General features: G+C 41.1%; 1 protein-coding gene across 1 annotated transcript in view; it reads left to right on the top strand.

Annotated features, from left to right (window-relative positions):
- LOC126416074 (putative helicase MOV-10) overlaps nt 1-25,550 on the top strand; it is a 341,495-nt gene that overhangs the window by 124,692 nt on the left and 191,253 nt on the right. The window contains exon 8 of the mRNA XM_050083555.1: nt 20,843-20,965. Coding sequence (XP_049939512.1) covers nt 20,843-20,965 — 123 coding nt within the window. The remainder of the gene's footprint in view (nt 1-20,842; nt 20,966-25,550) is intronic.

The raw sequence follows: 25,550 nt of genomic DNA, 5'->3' as shown, positions 1-25,550 counted from the left end.
GTTTTACCCCTTGTCAGTCAGAATCTTACAACGAACCTTTTGCTGAATGGGAACTTCTTTCTGCACTACTTCTCATGATACGGCCCCTGGGCCAGACTCCATTCATAACCAACTGCTTCAACATCTCAGCGCTCAACAACAGCAACAACATCTTCTCTGGGTGCTTAACTGTATTTGGCTCCAGGGTGACTTCCCATCTCAATCGAAGGATAGCATCCTGGTTCCCATCCTTAAGCTTGGTAAGAACCCCCTGTTTTTCTAAATTTATTGGCCAATTAGCCTGACAAATGTTTGCAAGTTACTTGAATGGATGGTAGCCCGTCGGCTCAATTGGGTCCTCGAATCTTGGGATCTATTGTCCCCTTACCAGTGTGGCTTCCAAGAAGGACAGTCTCCGATCGATCATGTACTTCGCTTGGAATCTGCAGTTCGGCAGGCTTTTTCCCAGCGCCACCATTTGGTTGCAGTATTTTTTTGACCTTCGCAAGGCCTATGACATGGCTTGGTGCTATCATATCTTACTTACACATCATGAGTGGGGTCTTCGGGGCCCACTCCCGATTTTTATCCGCCAGTTCCTGTTCCATCGGTTGTTCAGGGTTCGAGTTGGTACTGTTTTTAGTTCTCCACGGACCCAGGAGAATGGCATCACACAGGGTTCTGTATTGTGTTCTCTTCCTCATTTCTATAGACGGACTTGTGGCCTCCATCGGTCCTTTGGTCACCCCTGCCCTGTATGTGGATGTTTTCTGCATTTGGGTTAGTTCCTCTTCGATGGTCTCTGCAGAGTGGCAGCTCCAGGATGCTATACGGCGTGCCTCTGCATGGACCCTCTCACAGTTGTCTCCTTTAAAATCACGGGTGGTCCACTTCTGTTGCCGTACTATGGTCCACCCCGATCCAGAGCTCTACCTCGATGCACAACTATTACCTCTGGTCCCACAGTTTAGTTTCCTGGGTCTTCTTTTCAACAACAAGCTCGCTTGGCTGCCACATATCAGACTTCTGAAGATAGGATGTCAATGTCCTCCGCTTCCTTGCCCACACCTCTTCTCCACCTTTACAGGGCTTTAGTGCTGTCTTGCTTGGACTATGGTTGTCAAGTTTATGGCTCAGCTGCTCCTTCCACACTGTGCCTCCTGGATCCAGTCCACCATCGTGGTATCTGTTTGGCCACTGGTGCCTTCCCTACTAGCCCTGTTGATAGTCTCCTGGTTTAAGCTGGGATCCCCTTCCCCTTTCTGTTCAGCGGTCCCAGCTTCTGGTTCCTTATGTAATCACTGTCCGTTCCTCTCCCCCCCATCCTTCCTATTCTATCCTGTTCCCAGACCAAGGACATTGCCACCTGATTTCCGCTCTCGGGCGGGATACCGGTTGGGCTCCGCCTTGCGTCTCTTCGCCGTGATTTTCAGCTTCCTTCTTTGTCCTGTCTCCCACATTCTAAACCCCCCCCTCCCCCCACCCCACCCCCGGTTAGTTCTTCGGCCCCAGATTCGAATGGATCTCCACCGAGGTCTGAAAGATTTTGTTCCACCGATGGTGTTCTGTTTCTTTTCCGCCGAATTTTATGGAAGTTTCGGGATGCTGTTGTTTTTTACACCAGTGGCTCTAAATCTGCTGATCATGTGGGATATTCCTTCACGTCCTCTCTTGGCATGGAAAATCATCTCCTGCCAACTGCATGTGGGATGTTTACTGCAGAATTGATGGCCATTTCCCAGGTCCTTACCTTTATTAAACACTCACAACTCAACCGCGTTTTGTTATGTACAGACTCAATGAGTGACCTTTAGGCTATTGAACATTATTTTTCGCATTATCCCACAGTCTCGGCCATCCATGACCGTCTCGCTGATCTTCACCATGCCGCTTGTTACGTTGACTTCCTTTAGGTCCCTGGCCCCGTGGGTATCCCAGATAATGAGCTTTTTGATCATTTGGCTGGGGGAGCAGTCACTTACCCCCCTTTTCTGTAACCCCTCCTGCAGCGGATTTACAGCTTCATATCAAATCCCACTTCGCACAATCATGGGCCAACTCTTGGGAGGCTACCTCCCTGTGTAATAAACTTCGTGCGCTTAAGGTGACACCTGTCCCGTGGCGTTCTTCCTTCTGCCTCTCCCGAAAGGACTCTGCCACCCTGTGTTGCCTCCGCATTGGCCATACCAGGTTGACCCATGGTTTCCTTTTGCGTAATGAGCCAACCCTACTTTATGGTTGTGGAGCCCTTTCAATAGCCCGCATTTTGGTGGAATGCCCACTTCTTTTGGCTCTGCGTACTAAGTACAGACTTACCCGCACTTTACCTTCAATATTGGCAGACGATTCTGGTATGGTTGAACTGGTTCTCAGTTTCCTCCATGAAAGTGGTTTTTATTTTCAGTTCTAAGGTTTTTAATCTCCCTCTGTAGTAGGGGCAGGGTGCAGAGGTTTGGGGTGTCTCCCACTGTAAGCTGTGTTTGGAGACTCCTAACTCCCCTCCCTGGCTGAGATCCTCTTTTCTCTCCCTTTTACTCTGTTTTTATCGCTTTTTAGATTTGGTTAGTCTCCTCTTACAATACGCACTTTTTCATTGTAGTGGTTGAACGCTTTTGAATAGCAGATGGTCTTACCTGTACTGCATCAGAGGTGGGATATTTCCTGCCTCTAGCATAGCCTTGGGGTTGCCCACTTGCTGACTTCCCTCCTTTTGTTTTCACCATTGACAACACGACTGCACTTTTATGTTTTTTTGTTTTGTTTTTTACCTTTTATTGTTATGACATCTTCCGAGATGTAAATCCGTCCGAATGGACCACCTTTGAAACAAGGAACTGGTGACCTTGCTGTTTGGTCCCTTCAACCCCAGACAACCAACCAACCGTCTACCTTTGAATGGCTATTCAGGAAACTGCCCCATGTGACCAAGCCATGTGGTATGCATGCTACAGACTGTCTCAAGGATCTGGATCTCTCAGGCACCAAAATACACAGCCAGGGATGGAATGCATTGCCACCTTAGCGTCTTCAGAGGCCCAAAGTGATTTTAAGCTTGACACAGTACAAGAAAACGTGTACTCCAGATTTTGTTTTTACAACTTTGTTTTCATCCATTTTAAATATGTACCACAGTTATATTGTTGTTTATACAGGTGGATCCTAGCAGGAGAATGCTCTCAGTTGTTCTGCTGTTTTCCCTGATAGTGTTTTTAAAGTGTGTCTCCCAGAATAATTTACAAATTATGATGCAGAATTATGTGGCATTCTGATGACACTAGAGAGGAATCACAGACATCATCGTACAAGGTTTCTTGTCTGTTCCGACTCTCTTAGTGCACTGCAAGCACTTCACCAAATGTATCCAGTAGACCCGCTGATTCAGCTCATCCATGGCTTCTTGCAGTGGCTCCAACATCGTGGCAAGGAGGTGATCTTTTGTTGGGTACCTGGCCACATTGGGATACAGGCAAAGACATAGCTGACAAAGCCGCCAAGGAAGCATGTTGGAATCATGCTGTCCATCAATGTCCTACCATCCCACTGCACGCCATCATCTCATTTTCTGACACATGCATGATGCGTCAATGGGAGACTGAATGATTGCAGGTGGCCGACAGCAAACTGTGGTCGCTCAAATTGAAATCGGCTACAGTGGCTTGGTGGATGTCATGTCAGCCTTGCTGCTGGAAAGAGATTCTGCTTACCAGACTGTGCATTGGTCATAGCCCTTTAAGACATGGCTTCCTCCTCCAGTAGGAGGATCCACCACTCTGTGAAGTTCGTGGCATGCCGCTTTCAGTCCAGCATACTGTGGCTGTGTGTGTTGTATATACTGATATTAGGACAGCCCTCAGTCTCGCCGGAGATCTGCCTACCATCCTCGAGGATGCCGATTCTAGTGTTACAATGGTGGTGAAATTTTGTGAAGTGTCAGGCCTCATCCCTAAATTGGTCGGTAAGGGCGGCAGACTTTAATACATTATAAACTGCTCTTCATCTGAGGACAGCCTTCGTCGCCATCCATGAGATTTGCATGCTGACTTTTTGTCAGGGTGCTGATGACCATGATGTTGAGCGCCCTCCTCAATCCAAATCATCATCATCATCATCATCATCACCTCCACTTCCCCTCCCCTTCTTTCCCCACCCTGGTTGCTACATGATAACCTCTGTAATAGTGACCACATCCCATTGATTCTCTCATTCTCTTCCCACCTCCCAATGAGCAGGCTACCCCACTGGGCTTTCCATCTTGCTGATTGGCCTGTATATACCTCCCAGGTCATGTTTTCACCTTCTTCATCAGGTTGTATTGATGAAGTCGTGAATGAACCATCCGATGAGATAATTCGCTCCATCGGCATTGCTGTTCGCCACTTTGCAAGCCCTGTTGCTGTTGGCCAGTTCCATGGTGGAGCATGGCCATTGTCACCACTATCATCACACCTTGCAACATCTTAAGCAGCACCTGTCCTCCACTGGTCTCCTTACCATTAAAATGTCTTCATGCCATTGCAGATGGCCTTTGCGTAGATGCGGAACACCTTGTGACCTATTTTGCAATGGCATCAGTGTCAGCCTGCTATCTAACTGCCTTCCTCCTCTGGAAACAACAGGCTGAGGCTTCCTGCTTCTGTTTTTACCCCTTGTCAAGTAGAATCCTACAATGCACCTTCTACTGAATGGGAACTTATTTCTCAGTCTTTAACCATATTTTTCTCCAATGGAGAGACAGTATTGTGACTCCTGTCCTTAAGTCTGCCAAGGATCCATCATTCCTTGATAGTTACTGACCATTCAGCGTGACTAACATCCCCTGCAAGTTACTAGAATGAAGGGTAGCTCAACAGCTCAATTGGGTCCTAGAATCTCACGACCTTTTATCTCCTTAGCAGTGCGGCTTTCAGGAGGATTGATCTCCAATCAATCATCTGCTGCGATTGAAAGTTGCAGTTTGGCACGCCTTTTCGGAGTGCCACCATCTTGTCACAGTTTCTTTTGATCTTCGTGAGCCCTGTGACACAGCTTGGTGCCGTCACATCCTCCCTATGCTCCATGAGGGGGGTCTTCAGGCCTGCCTCCCAAGTTTGCTTTGATAGTTCCTGTCGTTGTATAGTGGTACGTCCTGATCCAGGATGTACCATTGACACTTAGTGCCTGATCGTGGTCCCCCAGTTCCATTTCTTGGGTCTTCTTTTTGACAACAAGGTTACTTGGTTGCCCCATATCCATCATCTGAAGGTTGGCTGTTATCATAAACTCAATGTTCTTCACTCCCTTGCCCGCACCTCTTGGGGCATCGATTGTTTGACCCTTCTCTGCGCTTACTAGCCATAAATTCTGTCTTGTCTGGACTATGGTTGTCGAGTTTATGGATCAGCTGCCCCCTCCTAACTGCTCCTCTTGGAACTGGTTCACCATTGTGGTATCCGTTTAGTCACAGATCTTCTGGTTGATACTGGGATCCCTTGTCTTTCGATTTGGTAGTCCTAGCTCCTGGCTTCCTATGCCGTCACTGTCCACTCCTCCCCATATTCTATTCTTTTTGCAGTTTTGGGCCATCGCCCATCCACTGCCAGTTGTGCTCTGCCTCACTTTTCTTCATAGTGACTTCCATCTCCCCTCTCATTGTCCTCTTCACCGTATTATCTCCAGACAGCACCCAACCCCTCTCCCCCCCTCTCATGGACTGGTTTCAGGATTCTGTTGTTTATCATACCGATGGCTCTAAATCCACCGATCGTGGTGGAGTGGGGAAAATGCCTTCACATCTTCTGTTGGTGTAGAAGACTATCTCTTGCCTAGCACGTGTGGTGTATTTAGTGTGGAATTGATGGCCATCTATCAGGCCCTTTGTTTCATTAAACAATTCTTAATCACCAGTGTTTTGTTATGTATGGACTGAATGAGTGGCCTTCAGGTTATCGCTCAGAGTTTTGCCCGCCACCCCTTGGTATCTGCCATCCACAACCTTCTTACTGATCGTGGTGATGCTGCTTGTACAGTTGATTTCCTTTGGGTTCCTAGCCACGTAGATATCCCAGGTAATGACATTGTGCTCATCTGACAGTGGGGGCAGTCACCTATTCCCCATTTCTGTGACTTCTCCAGGGGTGGTTTTGCAGCTCTACATCAAATCTCTTTTTGGTGTGCCAACTCTTGGGAGGCTTCTCCCCTGTCTAATAAACTTTGTGCCTTCAAGGAGACTCCCACCACTTGGTGTTCTTCCTTTTGCCTCTGCCGATGGGAATCTACCATCCTCTGCTGTCTTCATATTGGCCATACTAGCTTGACCCTTTGTTTTTTATTCCATGATGAACCTCCCCTCCCCTCCCCTCCCCTCCCCCACTCCTCCCCCCCCCCTCCTCCTCATTTTATTAAAGACAGAAAAAATCTGAAAAATGTCATAACATGGATGCCCAAATTATTTCCTCAAATACCAAGTGGTGCCAAGATTTGTGATAAATGTAGGAAAGATGTAATCAGATTGAAAAATACACCAGAGCCCATCAGTGATGAAAGTGTTGAAGAAGAATCTTCTGGATCAGAGATAATAATCAGAGACCAAGACCCTGACTTCACTCCAACTTCAGTAGCTGTTAAAACATTTAACACAACACTTCAAGAACTAGGTGAGTCCCCAATTGACAAGAGAAAACTAGCATCTAGGCATTACGCCAAATCAGAAGTGAAGAAAATCTCATCAATGACACGTAAACTTTTTTGTTGCTCCTGAAACTTCTTCGTCAGATACTGACACTGATGAATCCGTTCTTGAAAATCTTAAAAGAAACTTTAAAAATTCTATAAGTAGAGCAAAATAACTAATGATTCTTACAAGTTTACCTGAAAAGTTGAGTGTCAGGAAAATAATGAGGGAATTTAATGCTCCTAATTACATTGTTCGGCAGTCCAAAAAAATTTGGAAAGAGAAAGGATTCATGGAAGGTCCAAACCCAAAACCAGGGAAGTGTTTACCAACAGAAACTGTCAAAACTGTACATTCATTTTATGAAAATGATAAAGTTAGCAGGGCAATGCCAGGTATTAAAGATTGTGTGACAATTACAGAAATAAGTGGATATAAAACAAAAATATCAAAAAGACTTATTTTGTGTAACCTTAAAGAAGCTTACAAACATTTTAAAGACAAGTTTCCTGAAATAAAAATAGGTTTCTCTAAATTTGCTGAGTTGAGACCAAAACATTGTGTATTAGCTGGCCGGAGTGGCACACACACTGTCTGCGTGTGCACAACTCACCAAAACACAAAATTAATGATAGAAAATGTCAAACTAAATACAGTAACAAACAGCAGCTTAAACAATTATAAGCATTGCATTGCAAAAATGCTTTGCAACCCATCATCAGTTGATTGCAACATGGGAAACTGTGAATACTGCCCAGGAGATACTGTCATACGTAAAATTTTAAGACTCTTTTCATGAAAACTTAATTGAAAAAGTTCAGTTCCGACAGTGGATGTCAGTTGACCAATGTAATCTGGAAATTGTTCAGAAAACTTCTGAAGAATTCATAGGTTTATTTTGTAGTAAGATGTTGACTTTGATTCGGCATGACTTCGTTGCCAAGCGACAACGAACATTCCTTAACTCCACAAGAGAAAACCTTATGGAATCTGAATTTGTTGTCATATGTGATATTTCAGAAAATTATTGTATAGTTCTGCAGGATGAAGCTCAGAGTTTCCACTGTACAAGACAACAGATTACCATTTATTCTTTTTTTATATATTACAAACAGGAAGACAAAATTGAGCATATGAGCTTTGTCATTGTTTCTGATTGCCTGGAGCACAATACAACTGCAGTTTACACCTTTCAAAAGAAGCTAATTTCATATCTAACAAATAAATTTCAGAAGATTCCAAAAAAGATATACTATTATTCTGACGGTTCTGCCACTCAGTATAAAAATAAGAAAAACTTCCTGAACCTTTGCCTTCATGAGGGAGACTTCAACATAAAAGCTGAGTGGCACTTTTCAGCCACAGCACATGGGAAAGGGCCTTGTGATGAAGTAGGGGGTTCAGTAAAGAGACTGGCAGCTCATGCAAGTTTGCAAAGGCCATACCAAAATCAGATCCAAACTGCACGAGATCTATTTGAGTGGGCAGTAGATAATATCACAAATGTTGATTTTGCATATCACAAATGTTGATTTTGCATATTCCACTCAAGAAGACTACGCTGCTTCAGAAATATTCTTAAAAAGCTGACTTGAAGAGGCACTGACAATCAAAGGAACACTGCAATTTCACGCTTTCATTCCCAACACTACATCAAAATTAATAGTCAAATACTTCTCAGGTGATATGCAGAGTTGGGAGAGGGAAGTAACTACATCACCAGACAAACTGAAGTTACAAGATGTATCAGGCTATGTCACCACTGTATGTGGCAGAAACTGGTGGCTTGGATACACTTTAGAAAAAAACGAAGAACTTGATGAAGTGAAAATAACTTTTCTTCATCCATGTGGACCAGCTAAGTCATTCTCTTATCCTGCACATGCAGATGCCATGTGGGTGTCAGTTGTGGATGTTCTCACAAAAGTGAATCCATTTACTCCGACAGGGAGAACATACATTCTTAATGAAAGTGATGTAAACCAAACCCAGTCAGCTTTATTAAAATGTGGTATGTGAAGTTCCAAGACGATTTATTGGGAAACTGCTTTCAACTCAAAACTTAATTTTTGTCTCAGGTTAGTGTTAATGTATATTTTATTGAAAGTTGTTTCAAAATTATTGTTAGTACCTATTGTGTTAAATTTAGCTATGTACGGATACCTGTTACTCAAAAACAAGCGTTACGTATTTAATTTGTTTAATAGTTCCATTTCAAACATCATGGACCAGAACTATTATGTAAATACTTGTACTTATTCATACTTAATTTCAGTTTGTAGTTAAATGCTTAATTTCTTGTTTTTTTTATATCGGTTAATATACTATTATTGAAGTTGTGTGAAATTAAAATAAGCAATCAACTTAATTATTAAATATGCTGATTAGTTTTGGTTTAATAAGGTGATGTTTTGATATTTCTAATACATTTTTTACTTACCTTTCAGTATATTTTAAAGAAATTCCAGTTTGTTAAAGGTCAGTTTGGTCAAACTAGGGCCGTTAGTAAAAAACAAGAGTCCGGAATAATTTTTTTTAACAATCATCATCCCACATTTATATTTTGCTATGTGATTTACAACAGTATGAAGTAGTTATTAAAATATTTTGAAAATTTTCAATTATGTACTTTTTGTAAAAAAATTAAAATTAAATCAAAATATTTATTAGTATTTTGAAAAAGGTTGTTAATTAGAAGTTATGTTTTGTTGTATATCCCTGGAAAGAGCATGCAAAATGCTGCAAAATGACACCTTTCCCAGTTTTCTAGCTCAATTAGGGCAGCTTCTAGGACAATTTAAAAAAAAGTCCGTTCACACATTTTTGGCTGGTTTTTGAAAAGTTTACATAGCAATATTTCAGGAATGGTTTGAGATAAAAAATTGAAATTTGGTATTTTTCTTAGTCTCAGTGTCCACTATAAGTATACCAACTTTCAGCAAAATCTAAGAGGATGAGGTAAAATAGGTGTGTTGATTTGACATGGAATGACTCTTCTGTGACTGCCCTTTCTAGAGATGCCCATGCCCATTCCTCTTCAACTGAACTGCTTACTATAGTATTCATCATTAAAGTGTCTACAGGCTTAGAGAACTTCAAATGCACCTTATTATTTTTTAGTACATCAGTCTCTACTTCTTTAGGCATTAATTTTTCCTAACACTTCTCTTAGGTTTCAGTTTACTTCTGATCATTACTAAATTGTTACCAGAGTGTCTTACAAACCAATATCTTATTTCAGAATCTGTCTCTGATCATAGTGTAAAGCAGCTGAAATCTTCCTGTGTCCCTGGCCCTTTCCTAGGTATACGTCCTCCATTTGTGATTTTTTAACATATATTCACTATTAGTAGCCGCAATTAGTATTTCTTCCATCATGCCTTCTACAGACCCCATGTTCTCCTACATCTTCTTTTTCTTCCCCTGCTACTGGATTCCAGTAATCCATAATTATTAGATTTTCATCTCCCGTTACATACTGAATTATCTGTTCAATGCCCACATACGCTTCCTCTACCTCTTCATCTTCTGTTTGTGACATCGGCATGTATGCATCAGCTATTGTAGTTGGCACTGGTTTAGTGCTGATTCTACAGAGAACAACCCTATTGCTCAACTTTTCACATCGACTTTCTCTCTGCCCTACCTTCCTATTAAAGAATCCTACTCCCATTGCAGCATTTTATGCTGATGTTATTATTACCCTGCATTCTTGTGACTAGAAATCCTTATCTCCTTCCATTTAACTGTGTTTTCCCCACTATATTTAGACTGAACCTTAGTATTTCCCTTTCCACATTTTCTAGCTTCCCTACCAAGGATTGTGTTGTTGTTGTGGTCTTCAGTTCTGAGACTGGTTTGATGCAGCTCTCCATGCTGCTCTATCCTGTGCAAGCCTCTTCATCTCCCAGTACCTACTGCAGCCTACATCCTTCTGAACCTGCTTAGTGTATTCATCTCTTGGTCTCCCTCTACGATTTTTACCCTCCACGCTGCCCTCCAGTACTAAATTGGTGATCCCTTGATGCCTCAGAACATGTCCTACCAACCGATCCCTTCTTCTAGTCAAGTTGTGCCACAAACTCCTCTTCTCCCCAATTCCATTCAGCACCTCCTCATTAGTTATGTGATCTACTCATCTAATCTGCAGCATTCTTTTGTAGCACCATATTTCGAAAGCTTCTATTCTCTTCTTGTCCAAACTATTTATTGTCCATGTTTCACTTCCATACATGTCTACAGTCCATACAAATACTTTCAGAAACAACTTCCTGACACTTAAATCAATACTGGATGTTAACAAATTTCTCTTCTTCAGAAACGCTTTCCTTGCCATTGCCAGTCTACATTTTTTATCCTCTCTACCTCGACGATCGTCAGTTATTTTGCTCCCCAAATAGCAAAACTCCTTTACTACTTTAAGTGTCTCATTTCCTAATCTAACCCCCTCAGCATCACCCGACTTAATTCGACTACATTCCATTATCCTCGTTTTGCTTTTGTTGATGTTCATCTTACACCCTCCTTTCAAGACACTGTCCATTCCGTCGAACTGCTCTTCCAAGTCCTTTGCTGTCTCTGGCAGAATTACAATGTCATCAGCGAACCTCAAAGTTTTTATTTCTTCTCCATGGATTTTAATACCTACTCCGAACTTTTCTTTCGTTTCCTTTACTGCTTGCTCAATATACAGATTGAATAGCAACGGGGAGAGGCTACAACCCTGTCTCACTCCCTTCCCAACCACTGCTTCCCTTTCATGCCCCTCGACTCTTATAACTGCCATATGGTTTCTGTACAAATTGTAGATAGCCTTTTGCTCCCTGTATTTTACCCCTGCCACCTTTAGAATTTGAAAGAGAGTATTCCAGTCAACATTGTCAAAAGCTTGCTCTAAGTCTACAAATGGTAGAAACGTAGGTTTGCCTTTCCTTAATCTTTCTTCTAAGATAAGTCGTAGGGTCAGTATTGCCTCACGTGTTCCAACATTTCTACGGAGTCCAAACTGATCTTCCCCGAGGTTGGCTTCTACTAGTTTTTCCATTCGTCTGTAAAGAATTCGCGTTAGTATTTTGCAGCTGTGACTTATTAAACTGATAGTTCAGACTGGCTCTCCCAAGGCCGTCAGTAGTTCTAATGGAATGTTGTCTACTCCCGGGGCCTTGTTTCGACTCAGGTCTTTCAGTGCTCTGTCAAACTCTTCACGCAGATTGTATCTCCCATTTCATCTTCATCTACATACTCTTCCATTTCCATAATATTGTCCTCAAGTACATCGCCCTTGTATAGACCATCTATACACTCCTTCCACCTTTCTGCTTTCCCTTCTTTACTTAGAACTGGGTTTCCATCAAAGCTCTTGATATTCATGCAAGTAGTTCTCTTTTCTCCAAAGGTCTCTTTAATTTTCCTGTAGGCAGTATCTATCTTACCCCTTATGAGATAAGTCTCTACATCCTTACATTTGTCCTCTAGTCATCCCTGCTTAGCCATTTTGCACTTCCTGTCGATATCATTTTTGAAACGTTTGTATTCCTTTTTGCCTGCTGCACTTGGTGCATTTTTGTATTTTGTCCTTTCATCAATTAAATTCAGTATCTCTTCTGTTATCCAAGGATTTCTACTAGCCCTCGTCTTCTTACGTGCTTGATCCTCTGCTGCCTTCACTATTTCATTCCTCAAAGCTACCCATTCTTCTTCTACTGTATTTCTTTCCCCCATTCCTGTCAATTGTTCCCTTATGCTCTCCCTGAAACCCTGTACAACCTCTGGTTCTTTCAGTTTATCCAGGTCCCATCTCCTTAAATTCCCACCTTTTTGCAGTTTCTTCAGTTTTAACATACAGTTCATAACCAATAGATTGCGGTCAGAGTCCACATCTGCCCCTGGAAATGTCTTACAATTTAAAATCTGGTTCCTAAATCTCTGTCTTATATAATCTATCTGAAACCTTTTAGTATCTCCAGGTTTCTTCCATGTATACAACCTTCTTTCATGATTCTTGAACCAAGTGTTAGCTATGCTCTGTGCAAAATTCTACCAGGCAGCTTCCTCTTTCATTTCTAAGCCCCAATCCGTATTCACCTACTACGTTTCCTTCTCTTCCTTTTCCTACTGTCGAATTCCAGTCACCCATGACTATTAAATTTTCATCTCCCTTCACTACCTGAATAATTTCTTTTATCTCATCATACATTTCATCAATTTCGTTATCTGCAGAGCTAGTTGGCATATAAACTTGTACTACTGTAGTAGGCGTGGGCTCCATGTCTATCTTGGCCACAATAATGCGTTCAGGAAGTCTGTAGTGTAAATATTGTGGAGGAGACCAAGATAAGAATAAAGTAAGCAGGTTCAAATTGTTGCAACATGCAAGACTTAAAGTAGAGATGAAGAGAGAGACTAGTTGGCATCAAACTAGTTTTTGGACTGAAGATCACGACAAAAAAAAGAACATGAATATCTCACTTGAGTAATTGAATCTTTACATTTCTTGTATCAGTTGTGATCTCTGTTTGTATACAGTTCATGCTAATTGTTGTTCACTGCACTATGTGGCAGTAAATAAGCAGAATGCATACATTAGCAGTGTTGCTTCAAAATAATACTGAAGTCACAATATTGTTAACATTTGGACACATACTGAAATTTATCTATTGATCTTATTTCTCCCATACATAATTTCTTTGTTAACCTAGGCTTTTATTGAGATGTATAATAATTTAAATAGTGATTGCCCCCCCCCCCCCCCCCCCCCCCCCCCCCTGTAAAGAATTTGAGGCATGGGAGTTTTGATGCATATATCTTGTCATCTACCATTACCATACCTGTCACAAACTAAGCAGCAAATAAACAGTAATTTAGCAAAAGATTTGAGCAGTAGGTAGTCTTACATACACAAGGTTTCTTGTCCAGCATATGGAACATGGAAGTGTAAGTACCATAGCTGTAGTATTAATTTGGAATCAAATATAGCATCAGTTAATACTTTTTTTATTGCCACAACAGGTTTTGACGCCAAAGGCCATTTGCCAGGGTTTATAATTGATGTCATGAGAATACACAGACATGGTGCTGTCATTTGATTCCAGACTATACAGTGTCCAGCTTCTCTTTTCATCTTGTTATGTCAGAGTTAGCCTGTCTAAAAACCAATAGTACATAGCAATCTGATGACAGTTCATCGACAACCCTGTGTACATATTTAGTTTTTAACATATGATCTATCTGATGACATGTTGTTATTGTTATGGTGGTCTCCAGTGTGAAGACTGGTTTGTTGCAGATCTCAGTGCAACTTTATCCTGTGCAGAGCTCACCATCTCTGAATAACTACTGCAACTTACCTCCTTCTGAATCTGCTTACTTTATTTCTCTCTTGGTGTCCCTCTAGAATTTTAAACCCCCATACTTACTTCCAGTAATTGGTGATCCCTTGATGTCTCAGAATGTGTCCCATCAACCAATCCCTTCTTTTAGTCAAGTTGTGCTACAAATTTCTTTTCTCCCCAATTCTATTCAGTTCCCCCTCAGTTGTAACATGATATACCCATCTTATCTTCAGCACCAAATTTCAAAAACTTCTATTTTCTTCTTGTCCAAACTATTTATTGTCCACATTTCACTTCCGTACAAAGCTACACTCTTGACAAATACTTTCAGAAAAGACTTCCTAGCACTTAAATTAATATTTGATGTTAACAAATTCCTCTTCTTCAGAAACACTTTTCTTCCCATTACTTGTCTACATTTTATATCCTCTATGGTGACCATCCCCTCATGAACCATGGACCTTGCCGTTGGTGGGGAGGCTTGCGTGCCTCAGCGATACAGATGGCCGTACCGTAGGTGCAACCACAACGGAGGGGTACCTGTTGAGAGGCCAGACAAACATGTGGTTCCTGAAGAGGGGCAGCAGCCTTTTCAGTAGTTGCAGGGGCAACAGTCTGGATGATTGACTGATCTGGCCTTGTAACATTAACCAAAACGGCCTTGCTGTGCTGGTACTGCGAACGGCTGAAAGCAAGGGGAAACTACAGCCGTAATTTTTTCTGAGGACATGCAGCTTTACTGTATGATTAAATGATGATGGCGTCCTCTTTGGTAAAATATTCAGGAGGTAAAATAGTCCCCCATTCGGATCTCCGGGCGGGGACTACTCAAGAGGACGTCGTTATCAGGAGAAAGAAAACTGGCATTCTACGGATCGGAGCGTGGAATGTCAGATCCCTTAATCGGGCAGGTAGGTTAGAAAATTTAAAAAGGGAAATGCATAGGTTAAAGTTAGATATAGTGGGAATTAGTGAAGTTCGGTGGCAGGAGGAACAAGACTTTTGGTCAGGTGATTACAGGGTTATAAATAAAAAATCAAATAGGGGTAATGCAGGAGTAGGTTTAATAATGAATAAAAAAATAGGAGTGCGGGTTAGCTACTACAAACAGCATAGTGAACGCATAATTGTGGCCAAGATAGACACAAAGCCCATGCCTACTGTAGTAGTACAAGTTTATATGCCAACTAGCTCTGCAGATGATGAAGAAATTGATGAAATGTATGACGAGATAAAAGAAATTATTCAGGTAGTGAAGGGAGACGAAAATTTAATAGTCATGGGTGACTGGAATTCGTCAGTAGGAAAAGGGAGAGAAGGAAACATAGTAGGTGAATATGGATTGGGGGGAAGAAATGAAAGAGGAAGCCGCCTTGTAGAATTTTGCACAGAGCATAACTTAATCATAGCTAACACTTGGTTCAAGAATCATGAAAGAAGGTTGTATACCTGGAAGAATCCTGGAGATACTAAAAGGTATCAGATAGATTACATAATGGTAAGACAGAGATTTAGGAACCAGGTTTTAAATTGTAAGACATCTCCAGGGGCAGATGTGGATTCTGACCACAATCTATTGGTTATGAACTGCAGATTGAAACTGAAGAAACTGCAAAAAGGCAGGAATTTAAGGAGATGGGATCTGGATAAACTGAAAGAACCAGAGGTTGTACAGAGTTTCAGGGAGAGCATAAGGGAACAATTTACAGGAATGGGGGAAAGAAATACAGTAGAAGAAGAATGGGTAGCTCTGAGGGATGAAGTAGTGAAGGCAGCAGAGGATCAAGTAGGTAAAAAGACGAGGCCTAATAGAAATACTTGGGTAACAGAAGAAATATTGAATTTAATTGATGAAAGGAGAAAATATAAAAATGCAGTAAATGAAGCAGGCAAAAAGGAGTACAAACGTCTCAAAAATGAGATCGACTGGAAGTGCAAAATGGCTAACCAGGGATGGCTAGAGGACAAATGTAAGGATGTAGAGGCTTGTCTCACTAGGGGTAAGGTAGATACTGCCTACAGGAAAATTAAAGAGACCTTTGGAGAGAAGAGAACCACTTGTATGAATATCAAGAGCTCAGATGGCAACCCAGTTCTAAGCAAAGAAGGGAAGGCAGAAAGGTGGAAGGAGTATATAGAGGGTTTATACAAGGGCGATGTACTTGAGAACAATATTATGGAAATGGAAGAGGATGTAGATGAAGATGAAATGGGAGATAAGATACTGCGTGAAGAGTTTGACAGAGCACTGAAAGACCTGAGTCGAAACAAGGTCCCGGGAGTAGACAAAATTCCATTAGAACTATTGATGGCCTTGGGAGAGCCAGTCATGACAAAACTCTACCATCTGGTGAGCAAGATGTATGAGACAGGCGAAATACTCACAGACTTCAAGAAGAATATAATAATTTCAATCCCAAAGAAAGCAGGTGTTGACAGATGTGAAAATTACCGAACTATCAGTTTAATAAGTCACAGCTGCAAAATACTAACGCGAATTCTTTACAGACGAATGGAAAAACTGGTAGAAGCGGACCTCGGGGAAGATCAGTTTGGATTCCGTAGAAATGTTGGAACACGTGAGGCAATACTAACCTTACGACTTACCTTAGAAGAAAGATTAAGAAAAGGCAAACCTACGTTTCTAGCATTTGTAGACTTAGAGAAAGCTTTTGACAACGTTAACTGGAATACTCTCTTTCAAATTCTGAAGATGAAGATGGCAGGGGTAAAATACAGGGAGCGAAAGGTTATTTACAATTTGTACAGAAACCAGATGGCAGTTATAAGAGTCGAGGGGCATGAAAGGGAAGCAGTGGCTGGGAAAGGAGTGAGACAGGGTTGTAGCCTCTCCTCGATGTTATTCAATCTGTATATTGAGCAAGCAGTAAAGGAAACAAAGGAAAAATTCGGAGTAGGTATTAAAATCCATAGAGAAGAAATAAAAACTTTTAGGTTCACCGATGACATTGTAATTCTGTCAGAGACAGCAAAGGACTTGGAAGAGCAGTTGAACGGAATGGATAGTGTCTTGAAAGGAGGATATAAGATGAACATCAACAAAAGCAAAACGAGGATAATGGAATGTAGTCAAATTAAATCGGGTGATGCTGAGGGGGTTAGATTAGGAAATGAGACACTTAAAGTAGTAAAGGAGTTTTGCTATTTTGGGAGTAAAATAACTGATGATGGTCGAAGTAGAGAGCATATAAAATGTAGACTGGCAATGGCAAGGAAATCGTTTCTGAAGAAGAGAAATTTGTTAACATCGAGTATAGATTTAAGTGTCAGGAAGTCGTTTCTGAAAGTATTTGTATGGAGTGTAGCCATGTATGGAAGTGAAACATGGACAATAACCAGTTTGGACAAGAAGAGAATAGAAGCTTTCGAAATGTGGTGCTACAGAAGAATGCTGAAGATAAGGTGGGTAGATCACGTAACTAATGAGGAGGTATTGAATAGGATTGGTGAGAAGAGAAGTTTGTGGCACAACTTGACTAGAAGAAGGGATCGGTTGGTAGGACATGTTCTGAGGCATCAAGGGATCACCAATTTAGTACTGGAGGGCAGCGTGGAGGGTAAAAATCGTAGAGGGAGACCAAGAGATCAATACACTAAGCAGATTCAGAAGGATGTAGGTTGCAGTAGGTACTGGGAGATGAAGAAGCTTGCGCAGGATAGAGTAGCATGGAGAGCTGCATCAAACCAGTCTCAGGACTGAAGACCACAACAACAACATGGTGACCATTGTTGGTTATTTTGCTGCCCAGATATCTGAACCTATCTGCTATTTGAAGTGTCTTGTTTTCTAAACTACAAAATTCCCGCAGCATCACATGATTTAATTCGACTACATTTCATTATCTTTGTCTTGCTTCTGTTGTTCCATCTCATACTCTCCGTTCAAGACACTTTCCATTACAATGTCATTGGCAAACCTCAAAATTTTCATTTCTTCACCCAGGACTTTAAATTCCTACTCCAAATTTTGCTTTGGTTTCCTTTACTGCTTACTCAAATGTACATATTGAACAATATTGGAAATGGCCTACAACCGTATTTCATTCCCTTCTTGTCCACTGCTTCCCTTCATACCCTTCGACTCCTAACTGCTGTCTGGTTTCTGTACATATTGTAAATATCCTTATACCCCCTGTATTTTACCCCTGCCACTTTTAGAATTTGAAAGAGAGTATTCCAGTCAACATTGTCAAAAGCTTTTACTACTAAGCCTACAAATGCTGTAAACAAAGGTTTATCTTTCCTTAACATATCTTCTATGAGAAGTCATGGGGTCAGTATTGCCTCGTGTGTTCTTACATTTCTTCAAAATCCAGACTGATCTTCTCAAAGGTTGGTTTCAACCAGTTTTTCCATTCTTCTGCATAGGATTCGTGTTACTATTTTGCATCCGTGACTTATTAAACTGATAGTTTGGTAATTTTCAAACCTGTCAGGACCTGCTTTCTTTAGAATTGGAATTACTATATTCTTCTTGAAGTCTGCAGGTATTTCACCTTTCTCATACGTCTTGCCCACCAGATGGAAGAGTTTTGTCATTTTTGTCAAGGCTATCAGTAGCTCTAACAATGTTATCTACTCCTGGGGCCTTATTTCGACTTAACTCTGTCAGTGCTTTGTCAAATTTCTCATGCAATATCGTATCTCTCTTCTTATCTTCATCTATGTTTTCATCCAGTTATATAATGTTGCCCTCAAGTACATCTCTCTTGTATAGACCCCCTATACACTCCTTCCACCTTTCTGCTTTCCCTTCCCTGCTTAGGACTGGTTTTCAATCTGAGCTCTTGATATTCATACAAGTGGTTTTCTTTTCTCCAAAGGTCTCTTTAATTTTCCTGTAGGCAGTATCTATCTTACCCCTAGTGGTATATGCCTATACATCCTTACAATTGTCCTCTAGCCATCCCAGCTTAGCTGTTCTACACTTCCAGTCTATCTCATTTTTGAGAAGTTTGTATTCCTTTTTGCCTTTTTGATTTGCAGCGTTTTTATATTTTCTTCTTTCATCAATTAAATGCATCTCCTATATTATCCAAGGATTTCTACTGTGCCTTGTATTTTTACCTATTTCAACCCTCAACTGCCTTCACTGTTTGATCTCTCAAAGCTGCACATTTGTCTTCTACTATTCCCTTTCCCCAGTTATAGTTATCTGTTGCCTACTGTTCCCCCCTGAAACTCTCAACAACCTCTGGTTCTTTCGTCCTATCTAGGTCCCATCTCCTTAATTTCCTTCCTTCTTGCAATTTCTTTAGTTTTAATCTACAGTTCGTAACCAATAAATTGTGGCCAGTCCACATCTGCCCATGGAAATGTCTTAATATTTAAAATCTAGTTCAGATATCAGTCTTACTATTATATAATGAATCTGAAACCGTCCAGTTAATATAGCATTGACTTAACCCACATTCATGATAGTTCTCCTACGGGATTGAACATGATGGATGTAGAAGGGGCAGTGAAATGAAAATGAGACAGATGGAAAAAGTAGGTAAACTGTTCATTATTCCAGAAGTAATTGCCATAACTGTCAATTCATTTATCCCCCTGTGAGACAAGATTGTCAGTGTGTTCATGGAAAAATGTTTGTGGTTGCCTGCAGAACCAAGATTGCACTCAGGAGTGCCCTTCTTTGTCCAAAGCAAATTGACGACCATGAGTATCTTTCTTCAGGGCTCCAAAAATATGAAAATCGCATGTGGAAAGATCGGCACAGAATGGAGGAAGTGTAATAAGTGCTTCCCAGTGAAACTTCTGCAGGATAGTGTAAACAACCTTGGCAATGTGTGGCCGGCCATTATCCTGCACCAGAATGATGTCATTCATCAACATTCCTGTGCGTTTGGACTTGATGGCACACTTCAGTTTTTGCAAAGTGTCCACATACTACAGTGCATTAATCGTGGGACCATGTTGCAGAAAGACAATGAGCAGTGGCCCCCACGTAGTCAGAGAGAGAGGTCATCATGGCTTTCCCAGAGCTGGCATCAATTGTTGGTGGGGGTGAATCCATGCACTTCCTTTGTTGACTCTGACACTTAATCTCCAGCTCAAATTGGTGATACCACATTTCATCTCCTGCAAAACTACGAGATGGGAAACAATATTCATTGTGATACCATTCCAGGTGCTGCAGTGATGTTGACATTCTGTTCAACTTGGGCTCCTCCATCAGGCTCCATCGACTGCATACAAATTTTGTGGAACTTCAGGTGCTCTACCATGATGGTGTGAGCAGTACCATGACTGACGCCCAACATGAGCCAAATGTCTTCCACCATCCATCATTACATCATTACTGATGGTATTATCCACCACAAAAATGACAGAAGGAAATAATGACACTGTGAGCCTGTCTAGATCAATTGCTGTCTTTCGGTGACATCAGACTTTCAGGAAATCATTTATTCCATGCAAACACATGGGGATGTGACATACTGTGTTGGCCATACACAGCAGATGTTTGGACATGAATTTCGCCTTCTGACACTCCTTCCTCAGTCAAAAACAACACTTCACCTCAATGTTCCTTTTTATGTCCTCCAAAGTGAAGCCAGATTCATACATGACTCACTAACCTCACATAGCTCATCTGAGAAACAAATGGCACTGTGATAAACGTTTGCACTGTTGCTTCCCAATTTCTAACAGGGGTCACTTCTTTGCATACACGTGCCTGTGTTAACATCATTTGTGCCATGCTCAATATACAGTTTCTCGTTTTCATCTGACTGCCTCGTGTATTATTCTGTGGGGTTTTTGATACTGATTACATTTTTATAAAATTGCTGCTTGTATTTAGTTACCAATCCTGTGTTACTTGTAATCATACTGATTATGCATTTGATTTTTATTACAGGGGACCAATCAAGCGTATGACAGAATATACGCTCCCATATGATCACTACCTAATGTTTTATTTCTGGCCAGGTCCTTGGGAGAACATGACAAGTGGGCAGTGTGACACACTCTGCAGATTTACGTGAGTTTCCTACCTATTGCATTTAAACCTCATTACCTTCACCATGTGTACTGTATTACATAATTTTTAGTTTTATTGAGGATACTTCTGCTATTACTAGCTTTTCCCCCTATGCTGTTCCTTTTCAGATAGACATGGGTAGAATGATTTTCTGGTAGCCTCTGTACAAGTTCTATCTCTTGGTTTTCTCATCATGGTCATTTCGTGAGGCTAATGTGGGAGAAAGTAATACATTGCCTGACTGCTCAGAATGTACACTCTCAAAATTTTACCAGTTAACTTCTCCATGATTCACAACATCTCTCTTGTAGCGGCTTCCACTGGAGTGTGTCGAACATCTCTGTAATGGTCTTTTGCTGTTGATCCTTTGAAAATTGCACTACTACAGTGTTCAGAAGAATTAGGGGCACACATGTATCAATGTCCAGTATGTTAAATCTATTTTTATATAGGCAGCCTGTGGTTTTATTGCGTGTACTGAGATTTTCATTTTCAGTGTAGACAACTATAAAAATCATTCACTATGTATTGTCCGTGTTGTGCATTACAGTGTCAGGTGACCCCTTAACGGAAGTGAGTATTATGTTCCAGTATATTCTATCAAGGTACGCAGATGACAGTGGTCATTTGTGGCTGTTGTATTTAACCAAGCACGTGCATTGTGACATCTTAATGCAGTGGAAATTGCAAGTATGGTCCGTTTGACCCAGAAAGAATGGAGTTTAGACTGCGTTGCTGCAAATGACAATGCCTCTCCATGTGTCATCCAAAGGTTGTGGACATGCTACAGGTAGACAGGTCAGTATACAAGGTGAGTTGGACAATATGGCTGACACATTACAACCCCAAGTGAAGACTGACATCTGACCATCTCTGCCTTGCGGCATCTTACAAACACTGCCCAAGCACTCAAAGACAATCTCGGAAGGGCCGCTGGACACACTGTGTCTGATCGGAATGTAATGTACGTGTTATGGGAAGGACCATACAACCCAGTTGACCTGTTGGAGTATCCCAGTTGACAAGACCGGAGCTTGCAGCTCGCCTTCATGTCTGACATTCCAGTGTCACCTGGCAACTTTGTCACTGATGAAACTTGTTACTAAGATGAGTCCAGATATCCTATGATACAAGGTGGTGGCTGTGTTTATGTGTGGATACCCATGTTGAGTGGTACTTGTCAAAAGTTGTCCAGAAAACTGACAGATTTCCAAAGTTCTTCACTGTGGAGAGGCTTCAGTGTTGATAGCCATACAGATATTGTCCTCGCCCAGTCACCGTACCGCCAGGCACTCGTGTGTATGTGGGACATGTTTGACAGACTTGTTTGTGGTCGCCCTCTTCCATCACACACTCTCCAAAAACTTTGATGAGCTGTCATTGAAGAATGGGAATGGATACCACAGGGTGACATCCATAGACTTCCTTAGAGCGTCTCATTTAGGTGCCAAGCAGTGATAAATACTCATGGAAGAAAGGGCATACACATTATTAAAGCTCTGAGTCCAATGGAAAGCACTCACAATGTTGGGATGGATAATAGCTTCCACTTTATTTTCAACACTGTTGAACGTTTCAGTTCTTTTTATGTAAGTGATCAAGATTTAAAGTGTTTTGTTGTGTACTTAATTTTTGAAAGATAAAGTTATAATTTGGTAACATACCGAACCTTCAGTTATTGTTCTCTGAAGTATGGAAGATGCCCAAAGTCATGTTCCCGTAATTCTTCTGAGCAGTGTATTTGCTATTAACTCTTGATTGGTTGTATCATTTTTCATAACAGGAGCGGTCGCTTGGCGTACTTTACACACCTCTAAAGAATAGCTGTCTTTCTGTTACCAAGGTAAACGTGTGAGGAAAATCAGTTTAATTTTAGTTAATTAGATAATGGTAAAATATTAAAATATAAAATAAACCTGCATTATATGGGCTAAATCACTGTTTAATTAAATGATGATAAAATGAACTTTGATTGTATATCTCTGTTGCCAGGTACAAGTGTTAGCCCATAGTAATGATCAACTCAAAACACTGAATAGCGTGGTTGCGTCAGAGCCCTGCCAACTGTTTATTTGAGTACTAATTATCTCGTAGAGAAAGGTCTCATTGTGGGATTATGCTTCTAGGTCGGAAACTGGGTCTCTCTCTCTCTCTCTCTCTCTCTCTCTCTCTCTCTCTCTCTCTCTCTCTCTCTCTCTCCCTCCCCCCCCCCCTCTCTCTCCCCCCGCCACATATCGTAATATTTTTCTCACTTGAACGTAGGCCAATGCAATTTATCGCTATGTTAGTGGAAGCATCAGTGAAGGAATAGGTACAATCTCACAATTGTGAAACAACAGTAGGATGAGACAAGACAGTGTTGTTTGTGAATGGTGTACATTTACATAGGTGCATCTGCTCGAGAGTTATTCCAACCTGGTAAGGATGTCATATTGATCAACAGTACTCAGATGAAAGAGGCTTTTGTAAGTATCTTGTTTCCTGGATTAATTATATTTTCTTAAGAATGGCTCAATTTGCCTTTCCTACTACAGGATGTGGAAAATGAAACTGGCCTGAAAAATTTTTACAATAAAATTAATGCGGGATTAATCATTGTTAATGACCGGAACAGTTTTTGTTTTCTACAGGGCCTGTTGTGTGCCATTTTGTGAATAAGTTTTGCATTGCAGATTTGCTGAAGGTTTTGTCAAAACATTTCCAGTCTTAAACTTTTGGGGTGAATAGTCCTGCACATGATTTCCCTGAATTGTGCTTAACATAACACTTGACGATGAAAACTGGTCACTGTAAACAGTAAAGGCCCCACAACACACACTCAGTAAAGTCCTGACATAACCTTTACATTTCTCAATTTTGTTTCTACTAGAACAGTGTGTCAAGTGCTGTCTGCAATGAAATATTGAGTGCAGCACAAATATGGTCCAATTTTATTTACTAAGGAACAACACAGAACTGTATGAAATGCCTTGCCGAAGTCAAGGAACACGCCATCAACTGAGCACCTTTTTGCCTATGGCATTCTGAAACTCCTGGATGAACAGTGTGAGCTGTTTTTAGAAAGATATGTTTTTGCAGCCCGTGTTGCTTTTATGGTGGTTTTTTTCATTCTCCAAAAGGTCATGATACGTGAGCATAAAACAGTGATATAAGCCTATAAAATTGAGTGTTTGTCCTATGACCCTTCTTAAAAATGGGAGGGACCTGCACTTTCTTCCATTCACCAGGTCTCATTTGCTGCCCAAGTAACCTATGATAAATTACTGCCAGAACAGGAACAATTTCTTTTAATTTCTTCTTGTACAACCTCACAGATATCACATTCAGCCCAGGTGCCTTTTGCATTCTTCTTGTACAACCTCACAGGTACCACATTCGGTCCAGGTGCCTTTCCACTGCTGAACAATTTTAGTTGATTTTCTATTCTGCAACCACTTACCTAGTATTTTGGTGTTTGTGTGATGACTGAAATTCATTTGATGTTCAGTCTTCTATGGTGGAACAGTTTTGATAGACCAAATTCAGTATTTAGGCTTTCTCTGTGGTTTCAGTTTCAGTGCTGGTATGGTCTCAGTGAGACTCAAGAGATTTCCATCCACTTGACTACAGGCCCTACACAATTCCACAACCACATAAGGAGTTTTAATCATATCAGTTGGCTAAATCCTACTTTTAAATTAACTGAATGCTTCTCACATTGCTGTCCTTTGACTCAGTTTTGTTTTAATCAGCTTTCATTTGTCAGTTAGTCTTTGCTAAAATCGAGGATTGAGCTCACTGTGCTTTACTAACAACTTTGAACATGGCTGTTGGACCACAGTGAGTCTTTTTCATAACTCCCAACCTTGTTTGGAACATTATGCTTTAAGGAATATTGTATAATGCTCTTTAAATTTATATATTTGTGCTACAAATCTTCATCCCTAGAGCTAAATATTTGATGTCTAGTTCCATTTCTGTCCATTCACTCTTGCTAAGCAAAAATATTTTTCTACTTTCATTAAATTTCTTCTAACAACCTTAGTCATTGATTCTTCACTCTGACCTCCTCCATTGAACCTTCTTGTCAGGTCAGTTTTGAATCCTCCTCCTCCTCCATGGTGCATATGTCATCTAGAGATCCATTTGGACCTTTCCATCAGACCAAAGAAAATGATATGTCCCTCTGCATTTTGCCATTTGTTTCTCTCACTTCTTGGCAGACTTCCTGGTTCAACAGTTACGTATACTGATCGCTCACGTTGAATGTACCCTACACATTCTGGGGTCCATGAATGACACTTACTACCATCCAAATGTTGTGTTATTACTTCAGAATTAGTACCAGTATCAGAGTCCTCCTTTATACTTTCACATTTGCAAAAATTTCCTAATCTGATGGCTCTTAAGTAGCCTGCAGGCCCTGAGGTAGTGCTACCCTTGGAAAGTGTTAGTTTTGACCATACACAGTCTTCTTCCTCCTCTCCACAATATTGTTGCCTTGATTGTATTCCTCTGGACACAGGACTCCAGGAAATGATGCAGCAGACCTGGTAGCAAAAGAAGTTATAAAGGTGGAAAGCCTGCAGAAGGGAGTACTTTTACC

This window comes from Schistocerca serialis, chromosome 8, assembly GCF_023864345.2.
Source record: "Schistocerca serialis cubense isolate TAMUIC-IGC-003099 chromosome 8, iqSchSeri2.2, whole genome shotgun sequence".
Taxonomy (NCBI): Eukaryota; Metazoa; Arthropoda; class Insecta; order Orthoptera; family Acrididae; genus Schistocerca; species Schistocerca serialis.
This window is presented reverse-complemented; position numbering and strand designations above follow the sequence as displayed.